The sequence below is a fragment of the Lonchura striata genome, chromosome 28 (assembly GCF_046129695.1).
Source record: "Lonchura striata isolate bLonStr1 chromosome 28, bLonStr1.mat, whole genome shotgun sequence".
Classification (NCBI taxonomy): domain Eukaryota; kingdom Metazoa; phylum Chordata; class Aves; order Passeriformes; family Estrildidae; genus Lonchura; species Lonchura striata.
This window is the reverse complement of record NC_134630.1, coordinates 7184600-7204916: the sequence shown is the minus strand read 5'-3', so window position 1 is coordinate 7204916 and position 20317 is coordinate 7184600. Positions and strand designations below refer to the sequence as shown.

Sequence of the window (20317 nt, the reverse complement as noted above, 5' to 3'; positions counted from 1 at the left end):
GCAGTGCTCTGATCCAGAGACCTCCAGATTCTTTCCCAGCTCCTGCTCCTCGGTGGCAGGGAATAGGAATGGCAATCCCAGGTTAGTTCTGCTTCATGGCAGGCAATTGTTTAATAAATAGAATTCCAGAAGGGCTTTGTGCATCCTCCTGTCTGCAAAACAACGCTTCCAATGGGAATCAACGCTGGATTACGTTTATTTTTGCAAGGTTGTCCTTAAAAGCGAGACCAAACAGGCTTTTCCATGTTTTCCAAGGATTTTCCCCTTTTCCCCCAACACACACACACCTACCTGAGAAGGCTGAAAGGAAAAAGAAAAAATAAAGTTTGTTTTCCTCAGGAAGAGATTCCAGGGATGGGCTCCACGTGGATCTGGGGGATGGGAACCACGGCTGCACATCCAGAAAAACTCAGGGATTAGAGCACCCAAACCACCCACTGCTGCCCCAGGAATCGGGGGAAATGCAGATAAAACAGGGAGGAATCTTTAAGTGCCGTAAAATCATGGAATTCCAGAGTGGTTTGGGTTGGGAGGGACCTCAAACCCCACCCAGTGCCAGCCCTGCCAGGGGGACACCGCCACTGTCCCAGGTGGCTCCAGCCTGGCCTTGGGCACTGCCAGGGATGCAGGGGCAGCCCCGGCTGCTCTGGGCACCTGTGCCAGGCCTGCCCACCCTGCCAGGGAAGGATTTATCCCAAATCCCCCACCCAAAGCCCCTCTCTGTCCCTCTGGGTGAAGGAAGAGCCCCTCGGAGGGGCACTGAGCAGATCCCGCACACAGGAAAGGGAGGAACACCTCAGTTCGTTACCAACCTGAGAAAGAACCACTTTTAGGCACATGTGGAACCATTCAACAAGGAAAATCCATTCTTTTGGAACTGTGGAGCTTGAACCGAGTTCCAGCTCATCCTCTCAGCATCTCCTGCCTCTGCCAAGCCCGTCCCGGGCGTTTCTGGCGGCCAGGCCAGGCCAAAGGAACAGGGAAAAGGAGTCAATGAAGTGCCTGAGAGCCTCCGACTGCAGCATTCCATGCAGCAACACCTCCTTTGCATCCATTTGTTCTTGGCAAAGCAGCAAATGGAGAGGAGCAGAGGAAATTCTGCAGGGCTTTCATCTGAAATTCAGAATGCGAGCGCCCTGCATCCTCACCCGGAGGTGCTCTGATGCCGTGGATTCCAGAAAAACCTCGGAGGTGAGGAGCTCAAGCTGCACACAGACCTCTCAAGGATTCCTCAGCACACCAGACACTAGGAGTTGTCACTAAAGGTTGCAGCCCAGGATTTATTTCAGAGCAGAATGCAACAGCTTCTCTACAAAAGGAGACCGTGTGCATCCAAATCAAGCTGACACAGATACAAAAACAAAGCCCTTGGAAACAGAATTCCTGACAGAAGCAGAGAGTTTTGCAATTCATTCATCAAATTAAATAAGGAAAAACGGCTTGGAGGAGAGGAAAGTTCAGGAAGTGTTCTGTGCAGTGAAGATTTTACAAAAACGACAGAGCCATCATAAACCAGCCTCTTAATTTAAAATACCACCACAACAACAAAACCACATTCCACTGGGACTCCCAGCATTTTGGGATGCCAAGCAGCTCTTTCACGTGGCAGGCAAGAAAACCTTCCAGCTGCTGAAGGAGTAGCACCCACCTCCTTTACTGGAGGAAGAGTTGGGATGGAGGTGCTGGGAAAGGTGAAAATCCTGACCCAGAATCTGCAGGAGCTCTTGGCTTCACTGATGGACGACCGCAGAGCTCTTATTGCCAGGGCAGCCCAATTTTTGGCACTTCTAAACCCAAATCATCAAGCCTGTTTATATATAATCAAGCTTTCAGCATGGCTTTAGTGCTGCAAACTCTGCACGCCCCAATTAAGGGTGAATTTCTGCACCAGAGGAGCTGGAGGGGGTGAGGAATTGCAGCGTGATCCAAGCAGTGAAGACCAGAGGTGTGCAGGGATAAATGTTCCCTTTTTCAGGAAGGGAAAAAAAGGAAATGTCACCTTTGAAAATCAGGGATCTGCTTTCCCAATCCAAGCACCTGAGCTCTTGTAGCTCCCTTTTATTGCTTCTGGAGGTCAGCGTGTTACACAGGTTTTGGTATTTATTTTTGTTTGTTGTTTGCTAAAAAACCAACAAAGCGACGCACGATGCTTTTTATTTTTGGAGCTATTGATAAAAACACCCTCACCTGATCTCTGGGAAACAAGGCCCCAGTGCTGAGTGACTCCTGAGCTGCCAACGTTAAAAACACGGAAAGTTGGCAAAAATGCACCCCCCCACCAAAACAAAAAAGAGAGAGAGAGACGGAGAGGAGAGAAAAGCTCTTCCCAGCTGTAACATCTGCTCAGTGTGCCTGGCTGACGAGTGCTGCTGCTGGAAGTGGTTTGCCAGCACTCCCCAGCAGGAGGGGAACCCTCTGGAGCTGCTTTGTCCTCGCCTCTCCCACTGCCCCCCGAGTCACCTCTGGCCCATCACCTGCGGGAGGATGACGGGGGCGCAGGCGATGCCAGCGAAAGACTCTGGGAAGTGCAAGTCCCTCTCCCACTCGTCCGTCTCCGTGTTGTAGACCTGCACGATGCTGGTGACGTTGTTCAGGTGCCAGTTGTAGCCCCCCACGATGTAAATCTTTTTCTCCAGGAGGCAGCAGCCGGCCTCCGACTGCCCCGCGCGCATCGGGCTCACCGTGGTCCACTGGTCCGTCTCGGGGACGTAATATTCCACGGCCAGGACGTCGAAGCAGCGATCCACGTGGTCCATGCGGCCTCCCAGGGCGTAAATCCTGCTGCTGGAGCTGACCATGGCGTGCAGCACCCTGGGCTCGTTCATGGGCGTCTTGAACTCCCACTGGTCGGCGGCGGGGTCGTAGCAGTGCAGGGCTTTCTTGTCCTCCACGGAGATCCCATAGCCCCCCGAGATGTACAGCTTGTCCCCCGCCGTGGCCCCAGCGTGGCCCCACGTCCTGCGCTTCAGGGAGCACACGTAGGTCCACTCGTTGTCCTTGGGGCAGTACTTCTCCACCGAGGCCAGGCTGCCCGAGCGGTTGCGGCCGCCCGTGGCGTAAACCATGCCGCGCAGGACGTTGAGCTGGAACTGGATCCTGCTCTCCTGCATGGCCTGGATGCGCAGCCACTGGTTGAGGTGGGGGTCGTAGCGGTAGGAGACGTCCACGGCGCCCTCGCCGCTGCGGTACTGCAGCTGCTGCCCTCCCACCAGGTAGACGAAGTTGTCCAGCACGGCCACGCAGGAGTGGCTGCTGCCCACCTCCATCTCGGTGAGCTCGCGGAACTGGCGGCCGCCGGCGTCGGGCAGGCAGAAGACCTTGGGGCTGACGGTGCGGTCGTTGTCGGTGTAGGGCGTGCCGCCGAAGGTGACGAGGGACAGCGCGTCCGAGCGGATGGCCGTGCGCGGGGACTGCATCTCGTGCTGCCGGAAGGGCAGGATCTGGTAGTTGAAGGCCTCCAGCAGGTACTGGCGGCACAGCACGTCCTCCACCATGATGTCCAGGGTCTGCACGCTGTCCACCAGCTCCGAGGACTTCATGAGGGGGAAGCGGATGTGGCACAGCACCTGGCTGGCGCTGGCGCGGCGCGCGGGGTCGAACTGCAGCCAGCGCACGGCGGCGCGGAACAGCTCGATCTCGCTGCAGCTCTTGAGCTTGTTGCTCTGCAGGAAGAACACCAGGCGCTCCAGGGGCAGGTGGAGGAAATCCTCCTCCTCGGAGATCTGCAGGAAGTGCCTGAAGGTGAAGGCGTCCACGGATTCCTTGAGGGAGGCCAGGCTGAAGGTGGTGGCCATCTGGCCGATGTTGAGGCACGTCTCCACGCTCATGGCGGACTTGAGGAACTCCTCGCACAGCTCCACCACCGGCACCATCTGCAGGAAGACGGCGGCTCCCAGCACGTCCTGGATGCAGTCGAGGTCCAGAGTGACCTCGGCGCTGTAGGCGAAGTCGATGATGTGCTTCAGGCCCTTGGCAGACACGCCTTTGAGCTCGATCACATCCTGGCTGGCTTCTCTCATCCCGCCCGTGAACATCGCCCTGCAGGTCAGCAACACAAACAAAAAAATCCCCCCCCGGTTAAGCAAAGGATGCGGCACCTCGGAGCTGGATTTTATTTAACTCTGATTCTTCTAGGGCGGGGAAGGGGGGAATAAATCAAGGCTAAATCTCTACGAGCCGGGAGAAACCAGGGTGTGCAATGGCTTACGTAAGGCTTGCATAAACAGTGCGCTGAGGAGGAACATTCAGCAACTGGAGAAGTTTTTCAATCCCACTGGCAGCAGGAGTAAGAGCAGACCACAGGAGCAAGCTCCAGGAAGAGGCAGAGCTGCCAGAGGGAACAATTCTGGACACCAATGAACCCACGATATCCAACAAAAAAGGATCCCATGGGATCTGCACCAGCAGAGGTTGGGAGCTGCTCCCTGAAGGGTCTCAGGCTCAGGTTTAGGATTTAGGAGCACAAGGAGGGAACACACCTGTGGTGGGCGGCCAGGCCCTCAGGCCCTGTTATCCTGTTACCTCGCAGGGAACTGCGAAATGGCTCAAAAATTGCAGGTGCAACACATCTCATGAACAGCTTTGGTCTTCCAGCAGAACCTCCCCTCCAAGGCTCCTTCCCAAGGCCTGAAAAAATGGGAGCCGCAGCCCCTGCAGCAGGGGGCTGACAGGCAATTAAACAAAAATGGGGGGAAAAGGCTCAGTTACAGCACAGCTGCGAGCACATCGCTCGCCCAGGCCACGCAGAGCTTAGGCCCTGGATCACCTCCTTGGGAGGCTCCTAAATTCCACAGGAAGCACATTCCACGCCGAGGGCTGGAGGCCGCAGCTCCCAGCGCGGGGGGCGGGATGGGGACGGGGCTGCACTTGTGGGGTTTGGGCCCTTTGGGGCACTTTGGGCCATTTTCAGCCCTTTCCAGAGGGTTTTGTTGCCCAGGGGGTGAAGGTTTGCACCCCATGGTGCTCAAGGAGCAGTGGCAGAGCAGTTGTGGGTCAGGCAAAGTCACAGCAGGTGACAGGGAGTGACAGGGGTGGAGTGTCACTACTCCCTGCCACTGCACACACATCCCGTCCCAGCAACCCATGAAATGTCACACAAAAGTCTCAAAATTGCACTTTTTGGGCTGTTTTTTCACCTGCTCTTTTCCATGGGAAAGGTAAATCCGTGGTGTCACCAGAGCTGCCTGCGCCGGCTCCAAGGTGTGAGTCAGCCCCAAAAAATGCTGACCAGACCCTGCATCCACACAGGAATAAAGGAATATCTTGGGAACACTGTCAAAAGACAGGAGTTCCAAGTTTCCTGTCCAAACCAGGCTAGAAAACCTGCTGCCGTCCAGCACAAACCCAAGAAATCCTACATGACCTAAAGAAGGAAATATCTGCACGTGAGATCAGCCTGCTGCAACCCCGTGAGCAGCAACGCTGCTCCCCGTTATTTGTCCGTGCAGCAGATGGGAGCATCCTGCAGAAATCCCAGCACATCCCAAATCCCAGCCCTGCTCCCTCGCCCCCCGGGACACCCAGCCAACGTGTGTGCTCCTGCACAGGGAGAGGAAAGCCTTTATTGTTGCCATGCTGAAGACAAACCATCAACTAGAATGCAATCCCCTTCAAAAGTGTTATGGTTCTAAAATGCTGATTATATAAATGCCTCAATTTCACTCTTTTCCCTCCTCTTTCCCGCAGGAACAAAAAAAAAAAAAAAAAAAAAAACCACAGAGAGTTTTCAAAAACTGGATTATTCTGCCATTGTTCACCAGGACAACTTTCTCGAGCACCGCTGAAGTTCTGAGGAGGAACCTTCTCAGAGAGGTGAAACCACCCTGGCACCCAGCAGGGAGGAATAAAACAGTGCCACCAGCATTTGGGGGAGAGCAGCTCCAGGATTAATTGTGTGCCTGCTCAGTTTGGAGTCCCCAGCCCTGGAGGTGGCCAAGGAATTCCTGGACATGGCACTCAGTGCTCTGGGCTGGTGATGAGGTTGAACTTGATGACCTCGGAGATCTTTTCCAACCTGAACCACAAATTCTGTGATTCTGTAGCAGAGGCAAGATGAAAACAGCTACTTGCACTCAGGACTGAATTCCCTGCCCTGCAGTTGTGTCCCTTTGCATTAATTTGGCTGCAGGAACTCCTCGCAGTGCTTCTGTTTTCAGCCCACACCAGCTGGGACGGTTCTCCCAGGCCTTGTGGGACCCTGCTGCTCTCAGCCCAGGGGCAAGGAGCCCACAGACAGAGCAGTGGTGGTCAAAGAGAACAGCAGGATGGAATGCCTCATTTCAGAGCCCTCGCTGCCACTTCCAAATCAGCTCAAGTGGCTCCAACAGCAAAAGCAGCAGCAACACCCGCCCAGGTGGGGTCAAAACCTGAGCTTGGGCTCCTGCCTTGGCCCAGCAGCTGGAGCTGAACAAACCTGAGTGCAGAGGGACTGATCCTGAACCTCTACCTGCCTGCAGGACATCTGTGGAGCAAACCAAACCTTCACCTGTGGGGTGGCACTTTTGGGGTGTGGTGGGGAGGTTGGGGTGGGGGAGGATGGGGAGACAGCAAACCCACGGGGAAGGTGAAAGTGCCTGCTTCCCTGTGGGATTCTCACCTGAAATAGTCACTGCAGGCAGCCAAGACAACTTTATGAACCTGAAACACTTCATTATTTATAGTGAGGATGACATCAAGCAGCTGAGCCTGGGCTCGGAGCGAGGCCAGTCCCTGCAGCAGCGTGGTGCTGTGGCCAGGAGCAGAGAACGTGCATTTCAGGGTGCTGTTCTTGTCAGCCATGCTAAAAACAGAACAAGAGAGACAGGCCGGTTTGAAAGGAACACAGAATGTCAGAAACCCACCCAGCGAGATGGGGACACACGGAAGGAAGGCAAATCCCCACCTCAGCAGCCACCCAGAGAACACCAGCACCTCCAGCTGCCTTCTCCACAAAACACTTCCATGCTGTCCAGACATCCTCTGGCACTGGTGACACACGGGGTTCCACACTGGTGACATCTCCTGGGGCCACAGCCTCCAAGGAATGTTGGTGTCTCCACGCTGAGCTGGCCCAGAGTCCACCCTGACCTCGACTTCAGCCACACCACCAAGTCACAGTCGCTGCTTCTCCTCACCACCGTCCCTGCCTGCAGCTGCTGGACTCCCTGCTCCGGCCAAGGACAGCCCTGCCAGCCCCATTTGATCCTTCCCTTCTGCCTGACCCCCAGGAGAGCAGCAAAAAGCAAAATATTGCACGGCACTGGCTGCCCTGAATAACGTCAGCTGTTCAAGCTGCACTGTCAACATCCCCTCCCAGCGTAAACATTTCCTCGCTTTTCCCAGTGCCTCTCGCACGTGTTCCCCAGCAGCATCCCGGGATCTGCCTGCCCTCGGATGCACCCGTCAGTGGGAGCAGCAGGAGCCCTGCTCCAGGGGAGGAACCAGCCTGTGGGATGCTCTGCAGAGAGCTCCAGAACCGACTGAGCCCGCTCGTGGGAAATCCCAAATTCACTGCAAATTTAATCCAGCCCTGACCGATCCCGCGGGCTCCTGGGGAGAAAACGCATGGATCAATATTCTGGATGGGGCTGGTGTTTCCAGGAGCATCCTGCTGCTTGGTGTCTCTGCGTTTTTGAGGAATGTTTTATGGAAACGTGACCTCAAAAAAATCCCCAAGGAGATTATCCCGAGTTTGGGAAGGTGCGTGAGCTGCTCCCAAATCCACAGTGGGAGAGTGCATTTAGGACTGCACTTAGAGGGAATTATCACTATTATTATTATTATTATTATTATTATTATTATTATTATTATTATTATTATTATTTAGGTGGAATAAAGCAAGGGAGCCAAAAAGGAGTAGGCTGGGTTGAGTAATCCCAGGGTTTGCTCCAACCCTCCTCCCTAAGAACTCCCTGGAACAACAACAGCCACACACAATGGACCAAACGAGGTCAGGGAAGAGTCAGGGAGATGGGATAACAAAAAAAGGGGATGTAAACAATCCTCGAACAATGAGGGACAAGGGACAGGGCTTGCTCCTATCGGGTTGCAATTTCCTGCAAGCTTTAGGGAGAGGGAGCGAGGGGAAATCTGGGATGTCCATCAGAGCCCTGGGAGGGATGCACAAAGCAAACCTGGGCAGGCTGGCTCAAGCTCCTCAGCCTTGGGAATGCGCCTCAAAATCCATGGGAGCTCCTGCAGGGATGGCTGGTGGTGCTCAGCTGGGGAAGAAGGGTGGTCTGAAATCCCCACCCTAAAATCAAAGCACTCTAAAGAGCCTCAGAGCAGAGTGTGGAGTATTCCTCGCTGGAATAAAAAGGATTAGCAAAAAGGCAGCTGCTGACAGGACCTTTATCCACACTCTGCAAGCCAAGAAATGTCTGTCCACTCTGGCTCTTCCTGAGGAAAAAGAGGGAAGAGATTGGAGGGATTCTCAGCACGTCAAAGCCCTTTCCCTCTCCTCTCTGGAAGGTGGATTTGCTGGGGGAGGAAGGAGGGAAGGTCCAGCAGCAGCACGAAGTGATGCTCCTCTGGACACAGCATCAGCCACCCAGCAAAGCACAGCTCCAGGCTGGACAGGTCAAAGCCACAGGGACAGATCCAGGGGAGCCCAAATTCCCCAGTTTGTTGTGACTTCATCACTCTCCAGGAGTCTCCTCAGGGGAGCTTTCCTCAGTGGTTTGTATTTGGTAATGGTTTCAGACATTCCTCTTCCCAGCCTCGGGTTCATCCCCATGGAATGCTGTCCCTGCATCCACAGGCAGCACAGGTTCAAACAACAAGAGTCACCTGCACAAATATTCCTTTTTTTTTTTTCCTTTTCCTCAATTCACTTTTACAGGATTAGCTCAGGGTGGGTTGGGTCATCTGTGTGGAATAAAGGTGTTTGGGTGTGGGACTCATTTCAACAGGTAATGGAACAGCTACTCCAGGAAAAACTCCTTGTTCTGGTTCCTTTATTTACAGGGATAGAATAAAAGGATCCAATGATTACACAATACCCTGAAAGAGGAAAAAAAATAAAAGTAAAACAAAATAAAAGCATTGCTAATGTCCAGCAAAAAAAAAAAAAAAAAACCAAAAGGATTTTAAGGAGGGAAAAAAAAAAAAAAGCTGGAAAGAAAACAAAATCCACACAAAGCATGAGAAATCAAGTAAGGGATTTATGGAAAACAAAGTGGGAGGAGGAGAGGTGCGAGAACAGCACCAAGCAGTGTTTGCTCTGCGGGGAGAAAAAAGGGATTTGTGATAAGAGCAGGCGTGGCTGGACACGGGAGCACGCCTGAACCCACGGCCTTGGCTCCCACTCCAGCACTGGGAATGAAGGAAGAAGAGGAGCAGCAGTTGGATGCTAGAGAATGAAAAATAAATATATAAAACCCCGGAGCACAAAAGGAAGCCTTGAACATGTGAGAACGCCTTTGTGAGGCTGTCGCTATCTCATCCCAGATCTCCAAATGCCGTGTACTTGTTGCTTAACAATTTGTTACAGCAGGAACAGCCTGGAAGACAAAACTTGGGAAGAGTTTTGTCTCCTCCTCGCAGCTCAAAACGTGCCCCGGGAGATAAAAGCCTTTCAGCACAAGAGGGAGAAAGTGTTTATTCCACTCCTTCCCTTTCCTCGGGAGGCAGGGCTGGAGAGCTTCTGGAATTTTCCTGGGGATGCTCATCTTTGTCCTGAAAAAGCTGGAGATTCACGGGGGTTCCTGGGGTCAGAGAGACCCTCAGCAGCTGGGCTTGGATTTCCAAAATATGGGACACAAAAATGACAGGCACAGCATCGTCCCACGGCGAGGATGCCAGCAGCCTGCCCAGCACCAGGGCCTCTTGTGTGGCTGGGCTGGCACCAGGGTGGCTTTGCAGGAGCAGCATTCCCACTTTCCCCAGGGAAGGAAGCAGCAGGGTGGTTTTGCAGGAGCAGCATTCCCACTTTCCCCAGGGAAGGAAGCAGCAGGGTGGCTTTGCAGGAGCAGCATTCCCACTTTCCCCATGGAAGCAGCAGGGTGGTTTTGCAGGAGCAGCATTCCCACTTTCCCCACGGAAGCAGCAGGGTGGCTTTGCAGGAGCAGCATTCCCACTTTCCCCAGGGATGCACCAGGGTGGCTTTGCAGGAGCAGCATTCCCACTTTCCCCAGGGATGCACCAGGGTGGCTTTGCAGGAGCAGCATTCCCACTTTCCCCACGGAAGGAAGCAGCAGGGTGGCTTTGCAGGAGCAGCATTCCCACTTTCCCCATGGAAGCAGCAGGGTGGCTTTGCAGGAGCAGCATTCCCACTTTCCCCAGGGAAGCAGCAGGGTGGCTTTGCAGGAGCAGCATTCCCACTTTCCCCATGGAAGCAGCAGGGTGGCTTTGCAGGAGCAGCATTCCCACTTTCCCCACGGAAGGAAGCAGCAGGGTGGCTTTGCAGGAGCAGCATTCCCACTTTCCCCATGGAAGGAAGCAGCAGGGTGGCTTTGGAGGAGCAGCATTCCCACTTTCCCCAGGGAAGGAAGCAGCAGGGTGGCTTTGCAGGAGCAGCATTCCCACTTTCCCCACGGAAGGAAGCACCAGGGTGGCTTTGGAGGAGCAGCATTCCCACTTTCCCCAGGGAAGGAAGCAGCAGGGTGGCTTTGCAGGAGCAGCATTCCCACTTTCCCCACGGAAGCAGCCCTGAAAGGGATCTTTGTGCGCGTGGCACGCCTGGCAGGGGCAGCTGGAATCCCAGAGCCACGCCGAGCCAGGAGGGCGATGCCTTTTGGGCAGCAGCCTCAGAGGCTCTGCCGACACCCCCGGCAGCCCAGTTGCAGCCAGGGAACAAGTAATGGGATTGAGGATTTGTCTCCAGCCGCTGCTCTGAAGCCAGATTGCTTTCAATCCTCTGTGGTCACCGTGGGCCAGAGCTCGGCGTGGGGGAACCAGCCCCAGGCTGAAGCCTGGAGCTCGGGGAGGGCGAGGAGGTGTCCCAGCGAGGGTGAAGGGAGTGGTTCCAGCAGAAAAGCAAACAGGGCCAGAAATTCTCCTGCTGCTGCACCCAGAGAGGAGCCCTCGCCCGCGCTCGCCGAGCTCTGCTCACGCATTTCCCAGCGAGGGTTTTGACCAAAACCAGATGCAGAGAGGAGGCACCTGGACACCCCAGAGGCCTCTGAAGCTGAGATGTTGAGGGCCACACTTCAAGACTCAGCTCAGGCACAAAGAACATCCCAAGAACAAGCGGCCCCTGGCGCTGCCTCCTCCGTTCCCCACGGCGTCACGTGGAATCCAAGATGCGTTTCGAGCTAATGAATCATTTTTACCAAATCTGTACTGATGATTAAAAACATCAAAGCTGGAATTAAAGGCTTACCAAGCATGAGTTCATATTTCAGCATGTTTGCAACCACTGCACAAGCACAAGTGGAGAGAATTAGAGCAGGACAGATTGTAACATTTTAGTGATTGAATTAAGGGAGAAAAATCTTTGGCTGCGCCGCTGCCTGTCATGTTCCTCCTCTTCTTTTACAACGTGGAAGGAGGGGCAGCTCGGTGCTCTCCAGCCCGGCTCAGCATCCCCACATTTTCCCATTTTTTGGGCAGGTGGTGCCGGGTAATTTTTCATCCAGGAGAAACTCGAGGGGGTTTGGCAGGATTCCTGAGCGGGGCAAACTTCCAACAGCCAAACTCTTCCATAAGCGCCAGCTCCAGAGGTGGGACCCCGCAGGGAACGGCGGGGGGACAGGAGGGGAAGGAGGAAAAGCAGCAGAATGTGTGCAAAAGCACCAGGTATGGAGTGGCACAGCTTTTCCAAGGCTAAACAAAAAGGGCTGGGATTGCAAAATAGCCAGCGAGGCACCTGCAAGGGACTTCTTGTGGCGAGAGGAGCAGAACTCCCAGAAAGCTGGAGAGTAACTTTCTTTAGAACATAAGGTATGAATATTAAGGACCTTCTTTAGGAACCTTTGACAGGCAGCATTATAGATATTTTAATAATGCAAATCATTTAATGCCTTTAGTTTCATGCTTAAGTAAAAAAAACACATTTAGATTCTGATTTTTAAACTACAATTAAGACACTTAAAATCAAAACAAAAGTCAAACTCCCTCAGATAAGTCACTGGTAGCCATGGTGACTGTAATATTTCAGATCCTGAGGCTTTGTATCACATGCCCAAACGATGAAAATGAGTTTTCAGCACTTCACACTCACAAATGCTACGTTAGGGCAGAAAGGCTGAGCCCTTCACTGAGGATTTGCTGCTTCCCAGACTCTCGTTTGGGATTTTGGGATGACGTTCCCGTGGCCTTTGCATCCCTCTAAGAAGACACAGCAAGGAGTTTCCTTGGAAGTTTGGGGGCAAGGAAGAAGAGGCACAAAAATACCTGCCCTGTTAACCTACTTCTGTTCCCAGCAGCATTTACAGCGTTTCCTGGCCAAATCAGAAAGCCGAATAAGCACTTAATGATCAGCAACTAATTAAATATTAACACTCTGAATGAAGGGGATGTTTTCCAGCAAAACACAAACATGCTCAAGAAAGATATGGGCGCAAAAAAAAAAAGTGTTTAATTCATTTCTTTGCTCCCTTTTCCAACTCCTCCCCTTAATTTCTCCCTCTGCCTCCACTCATTTTCCACTCCTGACACCATCTCTTTCATCCAAGCAATAAATAAAAGGAGAGAGCCTGAGACTAATATCGCTCTTTAAAAGTGACTGGCAATTTGCAGGGCTCAAATAAAGAGATTACAAATGGGAAGAGTTTCAGGAGGAGTGATATACTTTGTGTGAAAATAATGGACCTCTGGAAAACGCCTCAAGTGCAACAGGAAAGTTTGAAAAGTTTCCAGCCTCAAAATTTAAGGGAATTTATTGTTTGGCAAAGGGAGAGCAAAGAAACATTCACTATTTAAGAAAGAAAAAGGACAAAGCCCAGCAAACAAAGCTTTTTTTTGTTCTGTTGCGGGGCCCCGAAGGCTGGTCCCTCTTCCAGCAGCTGGACTGGTCAGCACTGGCGTGGGACTGGGCACTGCTGTGCTCCCACACTGACCACTGCCAGCCAGCCCAGGCCTGATTCAGCCCTGCAACTTTGTGAAAACAGCAATTAAAGCTGGATTTTACAGAAGCCAGGAGGCACCTGGTTCATTTTCCAGTGCTTTCCACCCCAGGCCCTGCTGATCCCCTGATTTCCTTATCTGCATCCCATTTCCCCCAGGCTGGAACCAAGGACACCCTGGGGCCTAAAGGTAAAGCAGCAAGAAGCTTTTCAATTTATTTATTTGTTAAATGTTATTTTTTATGTCCTTAGAAGTCTCAGCCGTTTCCAAAATCTCTGTTTTTCTTTTCTTCTGAGCCGGGCTCAGTCGGGGCCCAGCAGACACACACGAATTTATTCTGCTCCCAGGCATCAATCAGGAGGTTGTTTGCAAGCCAAAAGAGGTGGGATTTTGGTTTCTGCACTAATAAAACTGTGGATGGCTGTCAAAAAGCTGGCTGGCCTGCTAAAGCAGAGCAGCAAAAAAGTGGAGGGTGAAAGATGTGAACACGTTCAACTCTGCCACCGCCCGGGGTTTCAACGTGAGGCTCTGGGCAGGACATGCTGTAGCCAGGAGAAATTGTGAGGGGGAAGAAAAACAGCAACAACAACAACAAAAAAAAAACAGAATCAGATTTTTTAAATGTTTCTGTCATAGAGCCAGAGGCATCTTTGTGCTGGTGCAATGGGAAAAGCAGTTTGGTGCTGGTGCTTCAGCAGCCAAGAAGGAGCAGTGGGCTCTCAGGTGAGAGGTCCACGAGCCCAGGTTTGGACACCAGGGGCAAAAATGTCACAGTGAGATTAATGAGGAGGATTTGCCATTTCTCTTTTTTCACATTTAAAGCTACCACAGAGGGTTTTGTCCTGTACTGGTCTTTTCCTCAGTCCTGCCCAAAGCTGGTCCCAGCAGAGAGGTGACAGCTGGAGAGGTGACACTCACCACCACCATCCCTGCCCTGTCACCACCTCGACCCGCTCTTGTCACAACAACTGGAAACGGGCAGATGCTCCCCCACCCCAGAAACTCGATGATGATTAATTTTTGTCAGCCCCAAACCTAATCCCTCTGAGCCAGGAACAAACAGAGCAAACACAAAAATCACTCGGAGCGCGTCCACGACTGCGGCAGGCACGGGCAGTGTGACAGCAGTGACAGAGCCGGGCACGCAGGGACCCTCAGAGCGTGGAGTTTACACCCCATAAAATCCATGTACACCCCCAGCTCAGCCTCCTTACACCCTCAATACCCCCTGCCTAAAACGCTGCGAGTTTCCCCAGCTTAGGGTCAAACCCTGCAAAACTACAGCGGTGCCACGTCCAAAATAACCCAAAAATCCGAGCTGTGCCCTGCTGATGGAACAGCCCGGGGGAGCAGCGGGTGCTCCCGAGCATCTCCCAGCTGTGCAAAGGCCGGGAGGCACCTAGTGGTGTCGGGGAGCACAGCAGAGCCACCAAGGCCACCCAAAAAGTGTCACCTGGGCCACACACGGGCACTGCTGGGCACTGCTCAGGCAAAACCAGCACCAAGTGATGGAGCGGCAGAGAGCAGCAGCAAACGTCCCATTCCTGCTGTGGAAATGAAGGAATTGGTGTTTTCCAGCACTCAGCATCAAATTCCGTCTCAAATCTGCTTACAGCTCACTCCTCTCCTCACCTGAACCCTCTGCACTCAGGTTTGCCCCCATCACAACGTTGTTTTCTCTCCCAGCTCCGTGGGCAGCTCTGTCTTGCACAGGTTTTGTGCCACCCTGCCCTGAACAGAGCCACCCAAGGCCACCAGAACAGCTTTTCTTAAAGATCCCAAATTTCTGTGCAACTTAATAGCATTTCTTAATAAATGAGAAAGTGGGAGACACTTGAACCACGTCCTGCTGGGCTAGGCTCCTCCTTACAAAGCCACACAACACTCAGAGGAAGGACAGGAACCTGCAGAGCATCCCCCAAGTTTACTTTTGGTCTAAATAAAACCCCCAGCTCAGGACTCTCCCAACACTGCAAGAGCAGGCAGCAGTTATTTTTACAATGATTCAGTTCGAGCATAAACATTTACACCACGTCTACCAGATCTAACAACTAAATCTGTCTGAAACTTGCCATGTGGCAGAGGATAGATCATAGAAACCCCACAAAAACTCCACTTCAGCTCCAAAAGGGAAAAAAATACCAAGCCTGATTGAAGGGTGAGGCTGTAGGAGATGACAGGAACACCAAAGCAAGGCAGGCTCACAGCCCTTGTCTTCCCCAGTTTGTGGTTTTACTCCATCCCCCTGGACATTTCTGTCCTTCCCACCACTTTCTCAGAAGGAATAAAGTTTGGGAAGCTCAGGTCAGCATTCCCTTGATGGAAACCCAGACATTTGTGACAAGACCTTTCCTGTTCATCCTGGTTTTCACAGCAAACACTCCAGGGCATCCCTCAAGGGATTATTCCCAATTAATTCCTCAGCAGCTTGTCTGGATGCCTCAATTAATTCCCATGGAAAGGCCTGCAAAGGGACATTCTCTCCAGCATGGAGAGATGATATTTTTCCCTGATTTTTGTGGCCCTGCTTTGCTTTTTGTGACCCTGCTTTGCTTTTTTTTTTGACCCCACCTCACCAAGATGGCTCAAGCACAGAAGCTGCTCCTGCTGAGGGTCCCAAAGGGTTCCACATTTCCTCTCCCCTTTGATCCCAAAGCACATCCCCCATGCTGCAGAGTGAATTCTGCAGCCTGAAACTCTCCCTCTACGTGATAAAGAGGGCTGGGAGTAAAATATGAAACCCATTTGTAAGTCATGAAATTCTACCCAAGGAGGAAAAGAGGAAGAAAAACCCCCAAACCCCAAGTTTATTTCCAAACAGAAGATTGGGGCCATTTGCTTTTCTGTGCCCAGGAGTGGCTTTATCTCGTGCCATCAGCGTGTCCTTTTGTCCCCACGGTGGTGTGTTGAATGAAAGAGCAGGATCCCAGCAGAGAAGTGAATTGAAGTGAATTTTCCTGCTCCGGGGCAGCCACGCAGCTCCAGGGCAAGCGGTAGCAATTCCAAAGATGGAAATTCTGCCCGTGGTGCTGGAGCTGCAGTGCACCATCCAAATGGCATGTGTGAAACAGCCCCGGAGCCTCCGTCCTCCTGCTTCGGAGAGCAAATAAGAAGTGCAAAAAAGTCACGAGTGGAAGCACCTAACAAGGAATCACTGCCGACAGGGAATGCCCTTGAAATCCTCCTCACGCTCCACAGCACATCCAAAGTCCTCCATCAGGTTTCTCCTCGTATTGCCCAATAAATCCACCTTCAAACAAGTAAAAAAAAAAACCTTTAAACTGCAACGAGAAGCAGGATCCAAACTTGAACGGGCTTTGCTTTAAAATTAACAAAGAAAATAAACACGCAGCGATAGGGAACATGACGGAGCTGCAGCTCGGGGGAATAAAAGTGCTGCAGCTCCAGCCTGGGTGATTTATCACAGCCCTGAAACAAATTACTTCCATTTCTCACTGCTGCACACCCAGGGAACTCCCAAGTGCCAGGGGAGAAGTGCTACCAACACCTGGAGTGAGAAGTGCTGGAATTCCCGTCTGAGAAAGGAAAAGGAGGCGCAGAGGGATGAGATGCTGCAGGTGACACAGCATGGAGCTTCACAGAGCACAGATGGTTATTAGGGGGAAAAAATCGAATATATCGATAGGTGAGGATTGAGAGGCTTGTCCAGACTGAACAATGCCTGGGAGCCTGTCCCCTCCACGGCTGACACACGTGGCTGGTTATTTCAGGAGGCAGCGCTGAGCGAAGCTGAGGATGAATGATGCTTTGCAGCCAAGTGACAGCCAGACAGCACCAGGAAACATCCCCAAGACAGACACAACACCCCAGAGAGACACCACAACTCCCATGCCACACCCGGGATGGCAGGACAGGGAAACCCTGGGAACAGAAACTCCTCCGTGAGCAGGTACCACCTGCAACACCCAGAGCATCGCCTGACAGGCATAACACACCCTGACAGGTACCACGTACCAAAACAGGTACCACACACCCAAACAGGTACCACACACCCTGACAGAAGCCACACACCCTGACAGGTACCACACACCCAAACAGGTACCACATATCAAAACAGGTACCACACACCCTGACAGGTACCACATACCCTGACAGGAACCACACACCTTGACAGGCACCAAACACCCTGACAGGTACCACACACCCTGACAGAAACCACACACCCTGACAGGAACCACATCACCCCAACAGGTACATCACCCCCAAAGGTACCACATCACCCTAGCAGGTACCACCTGCCCTGTGCTGCCTTCAAAGCCCGAGTGACCCCCCAAAATCAGGGGCTGGGAGTCTGCAGGCACAGCAGTGGGGATGGAGGGCAGCAGAATGGGCCTGAACCACCAAAAATTGGGTGTCTCTGGAACTGCTACACCTGGTGCCTCTACAAAGCCGCAGAGCTGGTGGCTCCAGAGAGCTGAGCCAGGGTGGGACTCAAGGGGGGATTCACTGAGTGGATTCACTGGAGGATTTGCTGTAAGATTCATTGGGTGGATCCATTATAGGATTCACTGTCGGATCCATTACAGGATTCACTGTAGGATTCATTACAGGATTCACTGCAGGATTCATTATAGGATTCACTGTAGGATTCATTATAGGATTCATTATAGGATTCATTATAGGATTCACTGGGTGATTCACTGTAAGATTCACCGGGTGGATTCATTATAGGATTCACTGGGTGGATCCATTATAGGATTCACTGTCGGATCCAGTACAGGATTCACTGTAGGATTCATTATAGGATTCACTGCAGGATCCATTATAGGATTCACTGTAGGATTCATTATAGGATTCACTGCAGGATCCATTATAGGATTCACTGTAGGATTCACTGTAAGATTCACCGGGTGGATTCATTATAGGATTCACTGTCGGATCCATTACAGGATTCACTGTAGGATTCATTACAGGATTCACTGCAGGATTCATTATAGGATTCACTGCAGGATCCATTATAGGATTCACTGTAGGATTCACTGTAAGATTCACCGGGTGGATTCATTATAGGATTCACTGCAGGATCCATTATAGGATTCACTGTAGGATTCACTGTAAGATTCACCGGGTGGATTCATTATAGGATTCACTGCAGGATCCATTATAGGATTCACTGTAGGATTCACTGTAAGATTCACCGGGTGGATTCATTATAGGATTCACTGTAGGATTCATTATAGGATTCACTGTAGGATTCACTGTAGGATTCACTGTAAGATTCACCGGGTGGATTCATTATAGGATTCACTGCAGGATCCATTATAGGATTCACTGTAGAATCCATTACAGGATTCACATGATTTTCTGCTTCAGAGCCTCCCCCAAACCTCACACACCCCACAAGCAACAGCACTGCAGCTCATCACGATCATTCCCTTCCTGCGGGCCCCACTCAGGAAGATCCCTGGCTCCGAGAACACCATGCACCGAGCACCGAACACCGGGCAACGGGCACCGAGCACTGGGTACCGAGCACCGAGTACCAAGCACTGAGCACCAAGCACCAGGCACTGGGCACTGAAGACTGAGCACCGGGCAATGGGCACCAAGCACTGGGTACCGAGCACCGAGCACCGAGCACCGGGCACCGAAGACTGAGCACCGGGCAATGGGCACCGGGTACTGAACACTGAGCACCGAGCACCGGGCACTGAGCACTGGGTACCGAGCACCGAGCACTGAGCACCAAGCACCAGGCACCGGGCACCGAAGACTGAGCACCCGGGCAATGGGCACCAAGCACTGGGTACCGAGCACCGAGCACCGAGCACCGGGCACCGAAAACTGAGCACCGGGCAATGGGCACTGGGCACCGAGCACTGAACACCGAGCACCGGGTACCAAGCACTGAGCACTAGGCACCGAGCACCGGGCATGGAGCACCGGGCACCGAAGACTGACCGAGCACCGGGCACCGGGCACTATGCACCAAGCACCGAGCACTGAGCACCGAGCACCGAGCACTGAGCACTGAGCACCGGGTACCGTGCACCGAGCACTGAAAACCGAGCACAGAGCACAGAGCACCGACAACCGGGCACCGAGCACCGGACACCGAGCACCGGGCACCGAGCACCGAGCACCGAGCACCGAGCACCGGACACCGAGCACCGGGCACCGGGCACCAGGCACCGAGCACCGGACACCGAGCACCGGGCACCGGGCACCGGACACCGAGCACCGGGCGCCGGGCACCGGGCACCGGGCACCGGGCACCGAGCACCGGGCGCCGGGCACCGGGCGCCGGGCACCGGGCACCGAGCATGGAGCATCGGGCACCGGGCACCGAGCACCGGGCACCGAGCACCGAGCACCGGGCACCGGGCACCGAGCACCGGACACCGAGCACCGGGCGCCGGGCACCGGGCACCGGGCGCCGGGCCGTGCTGCCGCCCGGCAGCGCCCCCGGGCAGCGGCTCCGCTGGCGGCCGGGCCGCGCTCCGTGACCCGGGCCCGGGGAAGGCGCGGTGGGCCCGGCGCCGCTGCCGGGCTAGGCCGCGCCGGCCCCGCTCACCTGCTCGGCCGCTCCGCGCCGAACTCGGCCCCGCCGGACTCCGCCATCGCCGCCGCCGCCGCCGCCGCGGGGCAGGCGCAGCAGCCGCGGCGGCACCGGCAGCCCCGGGCCCCGCTCCGCGCCCGCCGGGCCTGGCGCCGCCCCGCCGCCGCCGCCGCCGCTGTCACCGCCCCGCGGGGCCGCGGCCGGCTCCGCTCCGCTCACCGGGACCGGGGCTGGCTGCGCTCACCGGGAGCGGGGCTGGCTGCGCTCACCGCGGCCGGCTCCGCTCACCGGGGCTGGGGGATTGGGGTGCCACCCCTCACGGGGCTGGGGGACCGGGGGCTGTCACCTCCCCACAGGATTGGGGCTGTCACCTCCCATGGGGCTGGGGAATTGGGGCTGTCACCTCCCCACAGGATTGGGGGTGTCACTCCCCACAGGGATGGGGCTGTCACCTCCCTTCAAGGCTGGGGGACCGGGGGCTGTGACCTCCCCACAGGAATAGGGGGTTAGGAGGTGTCACATTCCCACAGGATTGGGGCTGTCACCTCCCTTCGGGGCTGGGGGACCGGGGGCTGTGACCTCCCCACAGGGCTGGGGCATTGGGGGCTGTGACCTTCCCACAGGACTGGGGCTGTCACCTCCCTTCAGGAATGGGGGATTGGGGCTGTCACCTCCCCACAGGGATAGGGGGTTAGGGGGTGTCACATTCCCACAGGATTGGGGCTGTCACCTCCCCACAGGGATGGGGGATTGGGGTGTCACCTCCCCACATGGATGGGGCTGTCACCTCCCTTCGGGGCTGGGGGATTGGGG

At 54.0% G+C, this 20317-nt stretch overlaps 1 protein-coding gene and 1 long non-coding RNA gene across 3 annotated transcripts; both read right to left on the bottom strand.

Moving 5' to 3' along the window:
* Positions 1-178: 178 nt before the first annotated feature.
* LOC144247595 (uncharacterized) lies at positions 179-1211 on the bottom strand. The gene is made up of 2 exons (XR_013341228.1): positions 813-1211; positions 179-300 (listed from the first exon to the last, which is right to left on the bottom strand). It is a non-coding gene; the product is annotated as an uncharacterized LOC144247595 (long non-coding RNA).
* Positions 1212-1253: 42 nt separating this feature from the next.
* KLHL26 (kelch like family member 26) lies at positions 1254-19613 on the bottom strand. 2 transcript variants are annotated; one of them, XM_031507153.2, is made up of 3 exons: positions 19520-19613; positions 6596-6778; positions 1254-4038 (listed from the first exon to the last, which is right to left on the bottom strand). In XM_031507153.2, exons 1-3 carry the CDS (start codon positions 19564-19566, stop codon positions 2457-2459), a joined length of 1812 nt encoding a protein of 603 aa, XP_031363013.1. In that variant the 5' UTR covers positions 19567-19613; the 3' UTR covers positions 1254-2456. The 2 variants fall into 2 exon arrangements, with proteins under 2 accessions (XP_031363013.1, XP_077644984.1); XM_077788858.1 differs by lacking the exon at positions 19520-19613 and having other exon boundaries at positions 6596-7193.
* Between the last annotated feature and the right edge of the window lie 704 nt (positions 19614-20317).

Excerpts from the sequence above, each read along its gene's own strand:
- KLHL26 (XM_077788858.1), bottom strand. The coding sequence starts at position 6,996 with ATGTCACCAGTGTGGAACCCCGTGTGTCACCAGTGCCAGAGGATGTCT. Across the intron at positions 4,039-6,595 it reads GCCTGCAGTGACTATTTCAG|GGCGATGTTCACGGGCGGGA; the intron begins GTGAGAATCCCA and ends GCTGACCTGCAG.